Source organism: Prunus avium, chromosome 6, assembly GCF_965620075.1.
Source record: "Prunus avium chromosome 6, drPruAviu1.hap1.1, whole genome shotgun sequence".
Classification (NCBI taxonomy): domain Eukaryota; kingdom Viridiplantae; phylum Streptophyta; class Magnoliopsida; order Rosales; family Rosaceae; genus Prunus; species Prunus avium.
Window position 1 is genome coordinate 27,427,137 of NC_142289.1, and position 19,714 is coordinate 27,446,850.

General features: G+C 38.2%; 2 protein-coding genes, 1 long non-coding RNA gene and 1 pseudogene across 3 annotated transcripts; 1 reads left to right on the forward strand and 3 right to left on the reverse strand.

Moving 5' to 3' along the window:
• Positions 1–32: 32 nt before the first annotated feature.
• LOC148293961 (uncharacterized) lies at positions 33–6,608 on the reverse strand (annotated as a pseudogene).
• Positions 6,609–8,992: 2,384 nt separating this feature from the next.
• On the reverse strand, positions 8,993–11,416 carry LOC110745124 (rust resistance kinase Lr10-like). The gene is made up of 3 exons (XM_088254793.1): positions 10,663–11,416; positions 10,489–10,524; positions 8,993–10,313 (listed from the first exon to the last, which is right to left on the reverse strand). Exons 1-3 carry the CDS (start codon positions 11,276–11,278, stop codon positions 9,265–9,267), a joined length of 1,701 nt encoding a protein of 566 aa, XP_088110919.1. The 5' UTR covers positions 11,279–11,416; the 3' UTR covers positions 8,993–9,264.
• Positions 11,417–11,667: 251 nt separating this feature from the next.
• LOC110750037 (LEAF RUST 10 DISEASE-RESISTANCE LOCUS RECEPTOR-LIKE PROTEIN KINASE-like 2.1) lies at positions 11,668–14,485 on the forward strand. Its single transcript, XM_088254792.1, has 4 exons — positions 11,668–12,552; positions 12,800–12,847; positions 12,961–13,071; positions 13,184–14,485. Exons 1-4 carry the CDS (start codon positions 11,733–11,735, stop codon positions 14,350–14,352), a joined length of 2,148 nt encoding a protein of 715 aa, XP_088110918.1. The 5' UTR covers positions 11,668–11,732; the 3' UTR covers positions 14,353–14,485.
• LOC148293962 (uncharacterized) lies at positions 13,629–16,947 on the reverse strand. Its single transcript, XR_015836505.1, has 2 exons — positions 16,483–16,947; positions 13,629–15,487 (listed from the first exon to the last, which is right to left on the reverse strand). It is a non-coding gene; the product is annotated as an uncharacterized LOC148293962 (long non-coding RNA).
• Between the last annotated feature and the right edge of the window lie 2,767 nt (positions 16,948–19,714).

The window sequence follows — 19,714 nt, forward strand, 5'->3', positions numbered from 1 at the left end:
GAACGACTGCACCAACATCGTGCGCCAATGAGCTATGTTGGTCTGCCGTTGGGGCAGCCCGATGACGATCGTCGTATCTGATGTTGATACGAGAGTTGTTCACCCGGGTGACCTTCGATGTAGCCAACTGGCGACACGGTCCCCGGGTGTTCTTCTTGGCTGCAAAGAAATATGAAATTAATGTTAGTTAACAAATTTGACTAAAATATTGGTACGAAACATATGTAGTTGAAGGAAATCTTTACCTGGTCCGCTCGAAGTGGCGTCGGTGGTGCTGGAAAGGCGATGACGCCGCCTGGCGCTCATTGGTTGCGCCACTGATGACTCTGATGACGCCGGCGCATGGGGGGCACTGGGACCCACTGGCAAGTCGGGCAACTGTGGTGGGCCAGAGGGAGGTGACATCATAGTCGGGGGAGGCAAACTACGTGAAGGTTGCACCGGCTTATGACTTCTGCTGATTAGGTTTGACATCTTGCAATAAAAACAAGCACCAAAGTTTAAAAAAAATATGGTTACTGTAATACAACAATCTAATAACAAATATAACATTTATTTCATTTCATTTAAAATAGAGTCAACGTCTAATAACAAATATAACAAATATAACAAATAAAACAAATAAAATATAACAAAAATATAAAACATTCTTCATTAATTATAAAACATAAAAATTATTCCAATTTAGGGTCATTATATAAACTAAGCTAACAAACATACAAATAAATCAAATTTACCAATATAAACTAAGCATATTTTAACAATATTACAAATTTAATTAACGCATATATGTTGGCGTACGGTTTGCGATTTCCGAGTATCCGGGACTCCAATCCACAATCCGTTGAATCATATACGATCCTAGACATACAAGGTACATCATACATGAGTTTGAGTTTCATCCAATGGTCTGAACAAATCAAACCGTTAAATCGCACAATAGGCGAAATCCATTCGAGGCTGAAACGGTATCCAAATTGGAAACCGAACACACCTACACGCTCATGACAACTAGTGGATCGCATTGGGACACAATGTGATTTTGCTACAGTTCCATAGCGCTGCCACATGCGGCAGCACCGCATGTATGTGAAAAAGCGATAACGATCGCCGGAAAAATCTCAAAATGAAGGGCCAATCTTCCTACCCTAGGTTCAGGACATCGAATAGAGGCAGTTTTCTTCTCGGACCTAGGCCAAAAAATGGCCGGAAGTGGCCGGAATTTCATCCCGAAATCCGGCCAAAATCTTAGTTACAAAATTAGACAACGTACGCTACAAATTTAACAAATCCTATCCAACCATCAGCTAGACAATAAAAAATAGGGGGAAATGCATACCTCACTCGTCAGATTTGGAGGTCGGAGGAGGGAGAACGAAGCCGGAGATATTCGCCCAAAACCGGATAAATTCCCGCCGGTTTCTCGAACCCAATCGTCGCGGCGGCGGCTCGGAAAGGTCTGAGTCCGTTGGCGGTGATCGCCCGGTCGTTAATGTGGAAAGTTGAGGTGGTGGCCGGAGGAGAGAGAGAGAGAGAGAGAGAGAGAGAGAAGAGACAGCGGCGGCAAGAATGAACCAGAAGGTCCGAAACTGTCGAATTATTATCAGACCTTTGCGCGACGAAATATACAGTATTCGTCGCGCAAACCAGTAAAGTGTCTAAACAGTGCGTTTTGGATTAAAATTTTCGCGCGCAAAACTGAAAATATTAACTTTGCGCTACGAAATAAACTCCCCATCGTCGCGCAAAGTCGTTGCAGTAGCGGCAATTGAACCGCCAAAAATTTCACGACCTTACGCGACGGGGACAAAATGTTCCGTCGCGTAAACATCATACCCTAAACCCTAAACCCTAAACCCTGAACCCTGATCACATAAAACCCTAAACGACATCATCCCATTGCGCGACGAATAAAGTTATGTTCGTCGCATCTACAGGTTTTGCGCGACGACAGTTACCCGTCGCGCAATTTCTTTTATAAAATTTGAAACAAATTGTTTTCATAGCATACACATTCTACGAAACTAGTTTCAACGATCCAACCGTCAAACGTATTTGCTTATACTTAGAGATCGTATACACAAAAAATGGGGAAAAAAAAACGTGTAGAGATCAAGTAACGGGACAAAAGTTTTCGACGGTTAAAATGGAAAAATCACGATTTAACGGTCAATTTTACTCTGATTTCGATAATTTTTTATGGATACAATCCTTCACCCAACTTGAATTCAATGACAGTATTTGATCTTCATTTCAAATTATTTACACTAGTGGATATCACAAAATCTTATGTTCTACTTAACAAGTTTATATATAAACTTTTAATAGTTAGTGACTATACTGTGTGAATCATATACGCATTATAGAAAACCTTTTTCATCGATCCAACCGTCACACTTGTTTGTTTCTACTTAGAGATCGTATACGCCGAAAATCGAAAAAAAAAAGGTATGTAGATTGCGTAACGGGACAAAAGTTTTCAACGGTTATAAAGGAAAAATCACGATTTAACGGTCAATTTTACCCCGATTTCGAAGATTTTTTACGGATACACTCCTTCACCCTATATGTATCCAATGACAGAGTTTGATCTTCATTTCAAATTATTTATACTAGTGAATACTGAGTTAAAATTCCTAAGTGTCATGTATAGAAATATTTTTTAAAAAATTAAAATGGTTTACGCGACGAAGTGAAATATTTCGCCTGTAAATAGTTTGCACGACAATGATTTTTCGTCGCGCAAACATTTTTGTGTCGAGTTATTCGTCATATCGTCGCGCAAAGATCAGTTTTAAATTTTTTCCTGACACTTGTGTTTTTTTGGGAAAATTAACCTTGCGAGACGAAACATATCGTCTCGCAAGGGTTACTATAACGACGCTGGTGTTATCCGTCGCGCAAAAGACACTGCGAAACTATTCCCGGACACTTGTAAATTTTTTTGGACAATTATTCTTGCGAGATGGAGACAATCGTCGCGCAAAGGTGTTTGGGCGACGCCATTAGATTTTTTCGTCGCGCAAAATTTTGTTTTATTTTTAAAAATTAAATTGATATTTAGTGTAAATATTTGTTGATACTATATTTGTATTTACTATATATGCAAAAGATGATCACAACTTGTTTTAGGGGACGTGATAAAGCATATATTTATATGGTTTGGATATCATATATTTATATGATAAAGCATATAATTGTCATACTATATTTATATTTTTTCATACTATATTTGTATTTTGTTATACCTTTATTCATTCGTCTTTTTACAAAACTCTATGCAAATATATGACGTTAATTAGGAAAAGTTACTGACACAAAGAGAAAACATGTACATTTCATTAAATTACAAATAAATTACATTATTCATCAGATGAACATGTACATTTCGTTAAATTACAAATAAATTACATTATTCATCAGATGAACTATAATAACCTTCGTTATCATCACTATCATGACTATCCGTCTCCCAATCCTCTTCCTCCTCCTCTTCCTCCGCCTCCTCCATAAGTACATCATCGTCGTTGTTGTCCCCCATGGTTGGATTGTATCGCGGAAGATCACCGAGGTCAATTGTAATTGACTGAATCGGTATTTCTCTTGAAGACACTCCGTCAATCTGAAATGGTTCTTGAACAACATTTGTATCGAAAAGTGTATGTGCATCATTTTTCATGGAAGAGTCTAAACGTTGGTCAACGACGTCGACGTCGTTGTCCAATGGGTCTAGTTCTGGTATATCATACACGTTCCTCTGATCCATATGCTGAACCACTTTCCAATCGTTCCCCGCTTTAGGGTCATTTAGATACACAACTTGTTTTGCCATGTTTGCCAAAATGTAAGGGTCGTCATCATACCAAGTTCTGCTCATGTTCACAGATAGTAACCCATGATCGATTTTAATACTTCCCTGCCTATTTGGGTTCGTATCAAACCATCGACACTTAAACATGATCACTTGGTATCGGTCTTTGTAAAGCAATTGCACAACAGTTGTGAGTTTGCCATAGAAATCAATGTCTGTACTTTCCCCTCCACCTGGAACATGGACACCGCTGTTTTGCGTACACAACTTGTCATCTCGTGCATGACCTAAAAACTTGACGCCGTTAACATGGCAACCTGAGAACAATTCTGCTCGGAGTGGGCCGAATGCCAAGTTATATAACTCTTCACTGTAAGTGGGGGAATTCTCTGATTTCAACTTATTCACCTAATATTATAAAAAAAAACATTCATAGGTTAGTTTGGAAAAATGTAATAGCACAATATATATATGAATTAGAAAACACTTATAACTTACATATTCCAAAAACCATTGTGGAAACAATTCACGGTGTTTCTTGGAATACAAATGTGATGGATGTTCTCGCTTCATCATCTCTTCATGTTCATCTAAGTATGCCAATATCTCATCACAATTGTTCAATACGAACCAATGAGCTACCTCCATGTCATTTCTGGAAAACGATTCTCCTCGTACAGGATCTCCAAAGGGTCGTGCGCTTTGGGCAAAAACAGAAAGTTGCTCATTTCTCAGACCTCCGTCATTATTGCGCTGAGGTCGATTGAAAGCCGTGTCCACATCCTTTAAATACATTCCACAGAAAGTAAGCGCCTCATATTGAACCCAAGCCTCTACAATTGATCCTTCGGGCTTCGCTCTGTTGCGTACGCTTTTTTTCAGCTCTCCGAGTAGCCTGCCAAAATAAAACGAAATTAGCAAGTAGTAAGCATGAGATAATGATGCATACACAAATGATGATGATTATATAGCTTTCTATTGGATACATCCAGCGATAGTTGACTGGACCAGCAAGTGAACCATCACGTGAATCATACTCGTGAAGAAAGCCGGAGGGAATATCATCTCAAACTTGCATAAGACTTGGACAATGTCTTGGCGCAACTGATCAATGTCTGTCTTTCGCAACGTTTTTGCCGTCAGTTGGGAAAAAAATCTGGACAACAATATGATTGGCTTGACTACATCTTCCGGCAATAGGTGTCGAATCCCCACAGGAAGTAAGCGTTGCATAAACACATAACAGTCGTGACTCTTGAGTCCAGTAAATTTACCCCCGTCAACCCTCACGCAACGTGCGATATTAGAAGCATACCCGTCATGAAACTTTACAGACGATACGAACTGTAGAAACTCTTTGTTGTCATTCGGTTTCATGGAAAAAAAATGCAAGATCCCGTATAGCTTTATCACTGCCCCTTTTCAGCCATAAACCCTTTCGTATGCCCATTCTTTCCAAATCAAGACGCGCTTTCGGAGTGTCCTTTGTCTTGCCCTTGATATCTAGAATCGTTCCCATCAATGTGTCAAACACATTTTTCGCAACATGCATAACGTCGAGATTGTGCCTCAATTTTAGTTTCGACCAATATGGGAGCTCAAAAAACATAGACTTGTGCGTCCAGTTCATATGTGTAGCAAGTCTGGTCCGACTAACTGTTTTCCCAAACGGAGCAAAATCCAAATGGTTAAGCTGTTCTAAGATCTGATCACCGGACCATTCTCTAGGTTTTGCGCGACGCTCTTTGTTCCCGTCGAACTCTATATCCTTCTCCCGCCACTCGTGGTCCCATGGCAACCATCTTCGATGCCCAAGGTAACACACTTTTCCAGCGTGCCAACCGGAAGTTACATCTTCCTTGCATACAAGGCATGCCATATAACCCTTTGTGCTCCACCCCGAAACCATTGCATATGCGGGAAAATCATTCACAGTCCACATAACTGCCGCCCGCAAAGTGAACATCTTCCTAGTAGATTTATCGTACGTGCTCACCCCGTTTGTCCATAAATCTTTGAGCTCATCAACCAACGGCCTTAAGTACACATCGATTGACCTGCCAGGATCCTCAGTTATCAAAACAGTCATCATCATGTACTCTTTTCTCATGCATTTCCAAGGGGGCAAATTATATGGAAATACGAAAATCGGCCAAGTGCTGTGGTGTTGGTTTAGAACCCCGTACGGATTGAATCCGTCAGTCGCAAGTCCCAACCTCACATTTCGGGGATCAGCAGCAAACTCGGGGAACGTTCGATCGAAATCTTTCCATGCCTCCCCATCTGCAGGATGCCGCATCACATCGTCGTCTACCCATTTTTCCTTATGCCATCTCATGTCTGTGGCAGTATGCGTCGACATATACAATCGCTGCAACCTTGGTTTCAGGGGCAGATAACGCATGACTTTTTGTGGAATCTTACTCATTCTATTCTGAGATGTCTGTTTGAACCTCGATTCATTGCATATAGGGCATGTATCCAACGTTTCATACTCTTTATAGAATAACATGCAATTATTTTTGCAAGCGTGGATCTTTTCATAACCCAATCCAAGACCACTCAACATCTTCTGTGCCTGTCTGTGATCTTTCGGCAAACAATTGTCTGTTGGAAACATTTTCTTGAAAACCCCCAAAAAGTAATCGAAACACAAGTTCGACATACGATACTTTATTTTCCCATGCATTAGCTCCACAATCGCCGTCAGAACGGAAAAGCGCTCGCACCCCGGGTATAACTCCTGGTTGGCATTTCTTAACAGGTTTTCATACTGTTCGAACTCTGCACTGTCCATTGGTGTAGGCACATCATCTTCTCCTTCCTGAGTGCTGCTGGTCGATGCAAATGGAAAAACATCATGTATAATATCCCTGACTTGTTCATTAGGATCCACAATAGGTTCAACATTGTCCATTCTTGTGGCCCCTGAAGACGAAGCGATGTCTACTTGTTCCCCGTGATGGTTCCAAGTGCTGTATGTCTCAATCATTCCATTTCTTACTAAATGAAATCGAACATGTTCAATTGTCTCCAACAACATGTTGTTACACCTCCTGCAAGGACACCGGATTCTAGTTGCACCTGGGTTGTGTGTCCGTGCAAAGTCAATAAAATCCTCGATTCCATCCAAGTATTCGCCTGCGCACCTATCCGGGTTTTGTATCCACCTCCTGCTCATCTTTCCTGGAACCACAATCACAATACAACAATCATGTTGTATTCGTACAAAATCTTTCCTTATGCCTCCGGTAAGGGCCCTATCCCATTCGGAAATTCATAGCCATGTCATGTAATTTACAGCTACATGAGATTAGATTTCGACGCGGATAAATTTCGGCAGCATCTCGGTACAGTTCTTGAGGTGTACCGTAGATATAAAATACCTACGTACCACCCGAAGAACGTACCGAGACGACACCGAAATCTCCACAATCGAAACCTAATCCTGTAGCTGTAAACTACGTGACATGACTATGCATTTCCAAACTGTCCAAAATATGGGACAATTCAAGAATTAATTGGACCGTAGTCGTGGTTTACCCACCCATGCGCGGTCCAACTAACCTCGAACGGGAACTAAGCTTTATAAAAAAAAAATGTACAAAGTTAATTTCAATTAACTTTGTACATTAACGTACATTCATAATTTAACATCATATTATAAACATAATTTCATAAATCAATATAAATATAATGTAATACATTTTATATTATAAAACAACGAAAATACCTTCTAAATCGTTCTCCTCCAATCGCTAATCACATATAATATTCCTATATACAAAGAAATTAATGGTGTTAGTATGAATTTACAGTAAAATTTTTACACTAACGATAAAAAATGCATACCTAATGACCGTATCAGAGGCAGAAGTAGCTCAACTCATAAACGAAATGAAAATGACGAATTTTGTGTGCCGAAACCTCTTGAGAAAGATGCAGCAACAGCAGAGGCAAACTGCAATTTTTTCTGCAGTTTGCCTCTGCCATGGACGTGCTAAGCTTAGTATAGACGACGAGTTTGCGCGACGGATAACTCTGTCGTCGCGCAAGATTCTTCCGTTTTGCGCGACGAATAATTAGTTCAACATATGTCGCGCAAACCACGTCACCGTCGCGCAAAGGTTATTTCCCAGTCACGCAAGGTACTGTCGACATCGATTTTTTGCGCGACGATGTAGTTCTATCCGTCGCACAAACAACGTGCGACGAAAACTTTGTCGCGCAATCTGCTGTCGTGCAATTTTTTGGCGCGAAATGCTATCGACAGTAGTCCGTTCTTCGCGCCTTTTTTTTCGCGACGAAATTTTTTACTTGTCGCGCAAAATACCTTCGTGCGACGAGAAATACTGTCGCGCAAAGTTCACCGCCAAATAAATTTTTCCGCTCGTTTTCCCAGCTACTTTATGCGACGCTCTTTGTTTTGGTCGCGCAAACAGTAATTTGCGCGACGATTAATTTTGTCGTACAATTTTGCGCTACGATTTATGTTACCCGTCGCGCAAAACGTCTATGTGGGACGAATTATCCTCCGTCGCGCAAAAAGCCGTCGCGCAAGGGCTAAAATGTAGTAGTGATTGATGGTAGTGAACCAAGAATTATTTATTTGGATATCTAAACTACACAACCATTCAAATACTAAGGGGTTAAATATCTATTTGGGTTTACTTCACAATGTCATCACATGATTCAAATCGTTCAATTTTCTACACAACATTGAGGTCATCATCGTTTTTGTAAGAAGTATTGAGTTCATCTATTTATTTGAGTGGAGTGGGCATAAAGTAATGGCTAATGTTGTAACAACTTGATAATAATAGGTTAGAGCTTTTGGATAAAAACTTAAAAATAATAATTAAGTAGAGGGGTTAACAAGAAATATTGACATACTCTCATTTAAATATTACACTTACACGTTGAAGAAAAATTAAGATTACAAGAAGTTTATAGTTCTAGTGATTAAGATCATTTATTTTTACTCCGGAAGATCAATATTCGACTCTTCTTCCTTCATAAGTGTTTGTATGAAAAAAAATATAAATACTAACAATTTTATTCACTTTGGTATATGGTCAACCATAATATATGGCTTCATATCCTCAAATTAATTATAGCATGTATCATGGGTCACCCCATTTTCCCTTTCTATAATTCAAAATACACCATTATATATGAATATATAGCAAAAGAGACACTATATCTTAGTCTCAATTATAACATGTACTGCACGTTTGATGAATTATTGCTATCTAATTAATACTTTACATTGAAATTTATTGAACTCAAACCAGTTTCTTAATTAACTAGTACTATCTGCTTCACACGCGGCAATACCATAACAATCTTATTAATTATAAGAACACTCGAAGACTCATCTCATAAGTGAGCGGTATAATCCATGCAGACATAGCTGCTTCTTCAGCGTAGAGGTCTGTTCATTATATTCTCCTTCAACTCGAAGTGCTGGCAAAAGGATTAGGAGGCATGGCGAGATTCTCACCTTCTCTTTCCAACATTTGAACTACAACTTTCATTGAAGGACGATCTATTGGATGCCATTGGATGCACCATAGACCCACAATTGCAAGTTTCCTAGCAATTGTTACATCTCCTTTGTCGTCACCGATATGGATTCGTAGGTCGTTACCTTGCTCTAAAAGGTTATAGATCCATTCTGGGAAGTAGACTTGGCTAGTGGAGTCCTCCATGACTTTAAAGTTTTTTCTGCCTCCAACCATTTCAAGCAACAATATTCCAAAACTATAGACATCTGACTTATAGGAGACATTGCCGAAGTTCCTTGAGAAGATTTCGGGTGCAATGTAGCCCATGGTCCCCCTGGCTGTAGTCATCGATATTGCACTTTGATCCTTAGCGCAAAACTTGGCTAAACCGAAATCAGAAACTTTTGGAGTGAAATCTTGGTCTAGCAATACATTATGTGGTTTGATATCGAAGTGCAGGATTCGTTGGTCGCATCCTTGGTGAAGATATTCAATTCCTTTAGCTATTCCTAGAGCGATATCTTGCAACTTATTCCAACCAAGGAATGAATTCTTATTATCTGCTGATGATAAGAAATTTTGCAAAGAACCATTTGGTAAGTATTCGTAAACAAGGGCACGAATAAATCCGTCGGCACAAATTCCAACCAAGCGAACCACATTGACATGGTGGACTTGACACATTGTCCCCACTTCGTTTATGAAATCTTCCCCATTTTCATTTGAATTGTTGAGCATTTTCACAGCAACAAGTAACTCTGAGGAAAGAGTTCCTTTGAACACCGTTCCATAGGCCCCTTGACCCAACTTTTCCTTGAATTGACTTGTTATCCTCTTAATATCAGCATAGGAATATCTACTTGGCTTCCTCGCTCTGTATTCATCCAAAAATCTTTCAATTCTAAGCTGATTTTCTTTTTCCTTTTTGTTTGAGTTGTAGACATAGTAGACTGTCGTCCCTGTCGCTATTAGAACTAAACAAAGTGCAAAAATACCTGCAAATATTTTCTTTTTGTGTCAAATGTTTTTTAAAGCGGTTTTAGCAATTTTAAACTCTCTTGAAAACATGCCCTTGATTAATTTCCTCACCATTATGTTCATAAAAGAAAGAAAAAGGAAGGAAAAAAAGAAAGAAATTAGATGAAATGAAGGTCTGCGGATATAGCTCACCTAATATCTTCAGAATTGTCTTTCTAAGATTACGACCTGTAAAAGTTGTTCATGAAATAAGGGCCGGTTTTCGAATCAATGAAATCCAAAATTATAGTTTGCATAGAATCTTCAATTAATCTTGAAATAATCTTGAAATTATAGTTGGAAAGTAAACTTGGGAGTGTAAAATACCTTTGCAATGTTCACATGATGGAATGGACCAACGCAATATTCCTCTCTCAGATATATATTTAGGATTTGATGTGTAGTCATGCACCTTAATACAAGACACTAGGGGCATTTCATCAATGTAACAATAATCACCAAGGACAGCGTAATTATGGTTACCAGAATTGTTGCCATGGCATGGGCTCAATCTCGCCAGATCACCTCTAACATACATGCTGGAACAATATTTATCTCTTACTGTTGACGGTGGACAACTGAATAAGGTTGCGGGGCGTACGAATTCAAAGGGATAAGAACCATTACTGTTAAACAACTCCCTTGGCAAGCAACCATCATAAGGAAGTCCTGTAATTGCATGAGATCTGTAGTCAATCTCATAAACACGGAGCTTAGTTGATGATGCCATCTCGAGTATAGTCTGGTTGTCGTCGGTGCATGAAACATCAAATCCCCGGAAGCCACAATGGATTGGCTGCCTACCTTTAAGTCGAAATGGGAATCGGATGGCTGGTTCTCCCGGGCCACATCTTGTTTCTGTGCAATCTTCATGGCCTAGTCCACCATTGACTGCATCTACTACTATTACGACTATCATGAGCAACCACCGTGAGAAATTCATGATGGCAAGAAATTATTTGCAGAGTACAAGTATCCTTGAAGATGATATGATATGATATGATATGATATGGACTTGGGTTTCTTATTTTGTGTGTGGATTACTTCAGATGACATGGGCCCCACTCCTTCTGGATGTTTTAGTCAATGGCCGACGGGTACGGACCCGGTGATCTCTTAATTTTTATCTGATTATGCAAAAAGAAAAAAAAGAAAAAGTTTTAATTATATCTTTAAAGAGTTAAACTGCACTAAATTGGAAATCTCTTTGTTGTGCTCTGACAGCATGGGCCCCACTCCTTCTGGATGTTTGAGTCAATGGCGGGCGGGTACGGTGATCTCTTAATTCTTATCTGATTACGCAAAACAAAAAAAAAACAAAAAAAAAAACACTTTATATTATATCTTTAAAGAGTTAAACTGCACTAAATTGGAAATTTCCCTTGTGCTCTGACAGCATGTCTGGAGGAAGTCTCCTATTTGCTGCTTACACAGTGCTCCTTCTTCTTCTTCTTCTTGTTCCTTCCTCTTGTTTCCAAACAGCTTCCAATGATAACTCTGATTGTACCCGTTCTTGTGGAAATATTAACATAAGCTCTCCATTCCGATTGAAAGGAGACTCTAAACACTGCGGCAACAAAAGCTTCGAGCTATCTTGTGAGGCCAAGGGAAATGGTACTACTCATCATGCAGTGCTATCCTTGTTTTCAGGAAAGTATTATGTACAAGCAATCAATTACAATAACTTCACAATCCGACTTGTGGATGCTGGTGTTCACAAGATCAATGACAACCACTTCTCCCACCCACTCTACTCCTTGACCCCCTTCAACTTTTCTTACTCTCATTATTACATACCCATTAATTACTACAGTTATTATGATTACCCAACAGCATTATCAATGTCTATTATCTTCCTGAGCTGTGAAAATCCAATGAATCCTTCCGATCTCATTGTTGAAACAGCTCCATGCATCAACTATTCTTCTTCCAATTCTTCTTTCTCCAATTTAACAACATATTCTTATTTCATAAGAATTCTGTCTAGGAGTGGCCTAAGGTTAAACAATTTGGGGGATTCCTGCAAAATAACACTAATGGTTATGGTGTCCCCTTCAACTGAGGAGCACATGACGTCTTGCAAAGGAATATATAATGAAATAGCGCATGGCTTTCAACTCTCATGGCTTCACTATGCATGTGAAGTTCAATGCTTCAGATCAGGGGAATCTTGCCAGCTGAACAGCAACGGCACTGGAATTCAATGCTTAGTACAAGGTTAGACAATTGCCAAACCTTTAAATTATAAATTATCAAATTGAAGAAGGCTTATTTACTGTAGTGCCCTATGAAACTATTGTCAAATATCAGTTTTATCCCTGGAAGTCAAAGTGACTACTTTGAACTGTAATTTCCAACAGTTACAGTTTTCTTTTCAATGTAGCACCCTGGCTCATGAAGATAATAATGTTACAGTTTTCTTTTCACAATTTGTGTATAATTTATGTCTTCTTTCGCAATGTAGAAATCCCTTGGTACGACAAGATCATGAAGTCCATAATCAATAAAATAGGCGAGTGGATCCCTCAACTCTGTAAATAGACGTTTACTTTTCTTTGGCCTTTTCGCTTGACTAACCACCTTACTCATTCCATTGATCGATTCATTTCTTTACTTCTGTTGCAGGACCCCGGCTTGAGAAAATATATGAGCTCTTCGGCTTTGAACGGCGTTTCCCTATGTATGATTACAGCTTATACCTTGGCCAGCTTCTGGGATGTGCAGTCGCTTTCCTAGGTAAGAGAATACTTGTGTGGATCATTAATATTCTTATTTTGATTGAGATGGATTTGCAGAGTATATTATTATACTTCCGAGTTCATTGATTCCATTTTTGTGAACCATGCAGCAATACACCTGGCAGCCAAACTTTCATTTGGTTTTCCCTTTGTAACTGCACTGCTAATATATAAATGGCGAAGAAGGCACTTGTCAATGTATGAGAATATAGAAGATTTTCTACGGAGTAATAATAATCTCATGCCAATAAGGTACTCTTACTCGGACATAAAAAAGATGGCCAGAGGTTTCAAGGACAAATTGGGGGAAGGAGGCTATGGCTCTGTATACAAGGCAAAGCTCCGCAGCGGTTGCCTTGGAGCCATCAAGATGTTAGGCAAGTCCAAAACTAATAATGGGCAAGACTTTATCAATGAAGTTGCTACCATTGGAAGGATTCGCCATGTTAACGTGGTGCGACTTATTGGCTTCTGTGTTGAAGGTTCAAAACGTGCTCTTGTATATGATTTCATGTCTAATGGGTCTCTTGAGAAATACATTTTTTCTCAACAAGGAGATGTGTCTTTAAGTTGCCAGAAAATATTTGAAATCGCACTTGGAGTGGCTCGTGGTATTGATTACCTCCATCAAGGCTGTGACATGCAAATTTTGCACTTCGACATCAAGCCTCACAACATTCTTCTAGACGAGAATTTTACTCCCAAGGTCTCTGATTTTGGGTTAGCAAAGCTATACCCATTGGATAATAGCATTGTATCTTTGACTGCAGCAAGAGGAACCATGGGATACATTGCTCCAGAGCTATTCTATAAAAACATTGGAGGTATTTCGTACAAAGCCGATGTGTATAGTTTTGGAATGTTATTGATGGAAATGGCTGGTAGAAGGAAGAACCTGAATGCGGGTATAGAACAATCAAGCCAATTTAGCCAAATCTACTTTCCGACATGGGTTTCTGATCAGTTGAAGGCAGGAAAGGACATAGAAATAGGAGCTGATGCAACAGATGAGGAAAAGAAGATCATAAAGAAGATGATGATGGTGGCTTTATGGTGCATACAAATGAAGCCTATCGAACGCCCTTCAATGAATAAAGTAGTGGAGATGCTTGAAGGAGAAATTGAGAGCCTCCAAATGCCTCCAAGGCCTTTCTTATACCCGCAACAAATTCCTGCAGATGAAGTTGGTGCGGACAATCAAAGTCCCTATGCATCAAGTGCTTCAGAATCTGAAGAGATTACTTTGATTGCGGATGCAAATGAAGTGAATTATTATTAGTCACGATGTGTGGATCTATGTAGGGGAAAGTTAGCAGCTCTACTCTGTATTTGATCATAGCACAAATATGTTTACATGTTGTAATTGATTTAAGCAAATAATCAGCCTCTACCTTTGGTTATTGTTTGAGAAACTGCCGGCCAGAAATGCAATGACTTGAACTTTGATGACAATTAGGTTTACACAAATGAATTGCTTGCCCACGAGAAACAATTCATTTGTATATGGGTATGTTATCGAGTGGGCTTATTATGCTTGAATCAAGGGTTCAAAATTAAACAAGACCCTATACGTCAAATAATCTCCATATCTGAATTAGAATCTAGTTCTACCGACAATGACTAAACCATATGTAAGAGTTTACAGACCCAGAGCAAAGCTACAGACTTGGACTTGGACCAAAGTGAAAATCCCTAACCTCCTTAATTTCTAGGGCTGAAATCTGATGCAACTCTGATGTGGAAATACCATACCCCTTTTGTGAACTAGAGCTTAATGGAGTCAGCAATTTGGGCTAAAAGATTGAAAAGTGCAAACTACACAACTGAACCACAGACAGGAACGAAGAAAAAGCTTAAAAAACATTAGCCTAAGCTGCACAATCCACGTGGTCCTACCATGGAAGGATTCCAAAGGGAAGTTCCAGTTTCACTAAATTCTAAATTCTTAACATAGGAATATGGCAGACAAACTTGATTAACAAATAAATTAAAAGAAAACAAAGCAACTAAACCAATCTGATAAGTGGTAGAGTAGTATAATCTTCTCTTCTGACATAGATAACACACATCACACAAGTAGAAGACATTGCTGTTAAAACTTCAAAAAAACCTCTGTTATTAGATCATTGATCCCATCCTCAATCCTAAAAAAAGATCTTGATTTTCAAATCCACTAGGATCAGCAAAGCCTATAGATGTTGTAAACAACCACTCGTAAGGTGGATTCATCGAGTTTAATAACCAAGGCCAGAACAAGCATGAGACAGATGTTCTAAGCAACTACTCTGTTTCTTTCTAGTTTTTACTAAATAATGTTGCCTCCATCCATTTTCAAATCCTCCAGATCTAGGATAAGCAAGCCTCCATCAAAAAACACCAAGAGCCAGGAAAGGCAAATGAGCTCTACTTGACCTCTATCAAAAACACAACGATAATCAACTGAGTAGAACAAGCAAACAAGCTCAGCTAAGATGTAGTATGTGGAAATACCATACCCCTTTTGTGAACTAGAGCGTAATGGAGTCAGCAATTTGGGCTAAAAGATTGAAAAGTGCAAGCTACATGACTAAATCACAGACAGGAACGAAGAAAAAGCTTAAAAAACATTAGCCTAAGCTGCACAATCCACGTGGGCCTACCATGGAGACCTTCCAAAGGGAAGTGCCAGTTTCACAAAATTCTAATTAAAAGAAAAAACCGCAACTAAACCAATCTGATAAGTGGTAGAGTGCTATAATCTTCTCTTTGACAGAGATAGATAACACACATCACAGAAGTAGAAGACATTGCTGTTAAAACTTAAAATAAAGCTCTGTTATTATATCATTGATCCCATCCTCAATCCTAAAAAGAGCTCTTGATTTTTGAACATATATCCCATCCATTTTCAAATCCACTAGGATCGGCAAAGCCTATAGATGTTCTAAACAACCACTAGTAAGGTGGATTCAACGAGTTTAATAACCAAAGCCAAAACAAGCATGAGACAGATGTTCTAAGCAACTACTCTGTTTCTTTCTAGTTTCTACTAAATAATGTTGCCTCCATCCATTTTCAAATCCTCTAGGATAAGCAAGCCTCCATCAAAAAACACCCAAGAGCCATTGAAGGCAAATGAGCTCTGCTTGACCTCTATAAAAACGACAACAATAATCAACTGAATACAACAATCAAACAAGCTCAGCTGAGATGTAGTATTTTGGGAGGAGAAACAAAAAAAAAAAAAAACTCAATTGCAACCATCACTAACCAAAAACAACAAAAGAATTGTAGTTAAAAATATATACAACAACTTAACCTAAATCCATAAACTCATCTTACTACTAATTATACAACAACACATTCCTCGTTCCTAACTTGTCACAATTTCAGAGACTTCAATTGAAAAGTGAGAGATTAAAAAAATTACCATTTCCACCACATGCATTGCCCCCATCTCAAACAACAACCTGGCAATCTCTTGACCCACCGGCCAAAGTACCCAACCCGCCTTTCGACGAAAGAGAAACCGACACGCCACGGCACAAAACCCTCAAGAGCGCCGCCTCAGCCTCCACCCACCTCTCCAAAACTCAACCCTAGCCAAAAGCCTCACGTTGAAGCTCACGCTCCCACGCGCCCTGTCCGCGTCGATGCCGTGCGCCACCGGAGCGCCAACGAACGAATTCGCCGCCGAGAAAGTCGCGATGATAGACGTCCGATCCTTAGTCCCCTGAGCGAACGGCGGAATTAGACGACCTTGTGCATTCCTAATAACAAGTCTTGATGCCGAATCACCATTTGATAAAACATAACCGTCAAAATTGATTTAATGTTATATTGCTAATATTCCTTTTGTATCTATGGCAACCTTTTATCTAACCTTCTTTTTTGGACTTTCTCCATTTTTCTCATGAAAAGTGTCATTTTGCGTACACTTCAAACAATGTCATTAATGCATCACACAAATTAGTTTTTATTTTCCAAGTTTACCTTTATTAAATATTTTTTGTTTTTAAATAACAAGCTTGTTTTTGAACAACTTTCTTACTACCTTATTGAAAAATTTAAAAATAAATAAAAACTTGAAGTTTTTTTAAATCTTTTTTTTTTCAAAGAGGACATATGCTTTGTTAAACCAAAAAAAAAGATGATATATGTCATGAAACAAACTTTATTATTTTAAAGAAAAATGGCGTTTTTTCTTATTTAATTTTTAACAACGTGCTAAGGAAGTTGTAATAAAATTTGGATAAATTGAAAGAATATAAAAGCCAATATATTTAATAAGAGTAAATTTGGAAAACAAAAACTAACTTGTGTGATGCATTAATGACATTATTTTAAGTGTAAGGAAAGTGACACTTGTCATGAAAAGAAGGGAGAAGGTTAGAGAAAAGGTTGCTAGGATTCCTCATATCTATATAGTAAAACATTCAAAATACCATAAAATGTCATTGGTTAATGCAAACATTAAGAATTGAAATTATTAATTAAATAAGAATAATATGGTAAATTTTACTTTTTCATATTAAAAAAATAAAATTAAAGGAAAAATCAGATAATGGATTCTATTTGTATGGAACACAACTACCCATTATCTTTTTTAATTCTAAAATAAATTTAATTTTTTTTTAAAAAAAAGCCTCTCGCAGGTGCGGAAGCGTGTGCGGAGAGGCTAGTTCTCTTATAAACCTGAAAAATATAATTTTGTAATAATTTAAAATTTACGTATTGAGTTATCAATCCATGGTGGATCCGCCATGGTCTTTATCTGTAAGGTCTCCACGCCACGTGTAACCCACCTTTGCTGAAAAACCGTCCACATGGCGTCCTTCGGGGGTGTATTGTTTTCATAGTAAGATGATGATGACCTTGCTATAAGGGTAACGTTGGAATAGAACTTGTAAAATAATATAAATAAGGACCGGCTTACTATATGATAATACTTTTTTAGCATTTGAAGCTGTTAGGGAGTTTTTTATTTATATTTTTTCAAAAAGAAGCCAATGGTTAGACTATTGTTTGAGTTTAAAAAAAGATATTTTAAAATTTTATTATTAGAAAGATAAAAAGGGGTTAAATTTTAAGATATATATTAATATTTTTATGTAATATTTAGGGTCTTAAAACAAATATAATAGTCATCGAATGTTTGCATTTTTCGTACATATATCACTTAAATTTACATTGCATAAATACTGAATACAACTCCGCGGAGCACCACAAATCGACATAGATAGCACTACAAAAACGCAATAGAAAGATATAACAGCCCTATACGAAACTCTGTGTCAGCCGACGTTATAAAAACCCCAACTCTACCATTGCATTTTTGACGTGCTATCGTAGACCCCTCTTCCATAGCGTTTTTCCAACGCTTTGTTTGCATTTTCAATAGCATTCCATTAATGTTATCAGATTTTGTATAGCCGGATGGGCAAGAAAACTCTTATAGCTATAAGGAAAGATCATACAAATCATATCTTTGAAGTTGACAAATTCAGAAGCGGAAAGACATGCATACCTTCCCAATAAGAACCTCATTCAAATGAAGTCCATATACATCAGATGTGTCAAAGAAAGTGATTACATCCTCATTAGCGACAAGAGAGTTGTAGACTCCAATCAGGCCCATGCACCCAAACCCCAATTTTGAGACCGGAAAGGAAATCATAAATTCTGAACTAAATAACCCAAAGTAGAGCGTCTATCTGTAATGGAATCAGCCTAGTCAGCATCTATATATCCAACAATTTCAAGATTTCCATTTTTTGAGAACATCAATCCCTTTCCAGGGGTTCACTTTAAATATCTTAAGATTCGATCAACTGCATTCCTGTGAGAAACATTGGGTGAATGCATGTTGCGTCGATTCAGCTGCATCCTCAACTTGTGATACTCGCAAGTGCACGAGCCGTTCGGTAGTATAGCATATATAAGTGCGATGTCGATTCCACAGGGATTGGTGATTGAATAATCCAATTCAGTTTTCCTACACAAAATAGAAAAATAAAAAAATAAAATAAATAAAACAAGAAAGAAAGAAAAGAAAATAACTCAAGCAGATAAGTTCCCAAGTTCAATTTAGATTAATGGATTGATTCTAGCTAAAGTACGATTAAGCCATGGTGTTTGGTCCTAACCTTGTATTCCTAATTCCCTAATTTGAACATTTGTTGTCTAACCTAAACTAAGCATTAGGAATCCATTAAGCATAGAAGAACATTTTAAACAACCAAGTATGTATCTAATCCCTGTTGTCGAATGTCCATAAATACTCTTCCTATTCATAGTTCAATTCGAATTAAAGCATGATGTCTACTCTTAATTCAAACCAAGATAGCTAACATACAAGTCTAAATGGTGATCAATCATTCAAACTAGCATATTAACTTATAAGCATAATGAATAAGAACAAAAACCATAATTGAAACTTGGAAACTAATCAAACTTGAAACTAAAGAAAAGAATTTACATTACAAAGAAAAATAAATTACAACTAGGAAGCAAAAGGAAAGCTAGAATTGAGAACTAGAAAGCAAAACTAAGAGAATTTGAGGGAGAGAAGGGAGGCGAGCTCTAGAGAAGTGTTTGAGAGCTCCCCCCCTTGGGGGTGTATTTTGAAGCTTGAAGACTTCTCTATTTATAGGGCTAAGAGG

Bases quoted from the DNA above. Each gene is read 5' to 3' on its own strand.
- LOC110750037 (XM_088254792.1), top strand. From the start codon at position 11,733: ATGTCTGGAGGAAGTCTCCTATTTGCTGCTTACACAGTGCTCCTTCTT. The intron at 12,848-12,960 runs GCGAGTGGATCC...CTTCTGTTGCAG, and splicing joins GTCCATAATCAATAAAATAG to GACCCCGGCTTGAGAAAATA. The intron at 13,072-13,183 runs GTAAGAGAATAC...TGAACCATGCAG, and splicing joins ATGTGCAGTCGCTTTCCTAG to CAATACACCTGGCAGCCAAA.
- LOC110745124 (XM_088254793.1), bottom strand. From the start codon at position 11,278: ATGAATTTCTCACGGTGGTTGCTCATGATAGTCGTAATAGTAGTAGAT. The intron at 10,525-10,662 runs GTATTTTACACT...CAACTTTTACAG, and splicing joins ATCATGTGAACATTGCAAAG to GTCGTAATCTTAGAAAGACA. The intron at 10,314-10,488 runs GTGAGCTATATC...AAATATTTGCAG, and splicing joins GACAATTCTGAAGATATTAG to GTATTTTTGCACTTTGTTTA.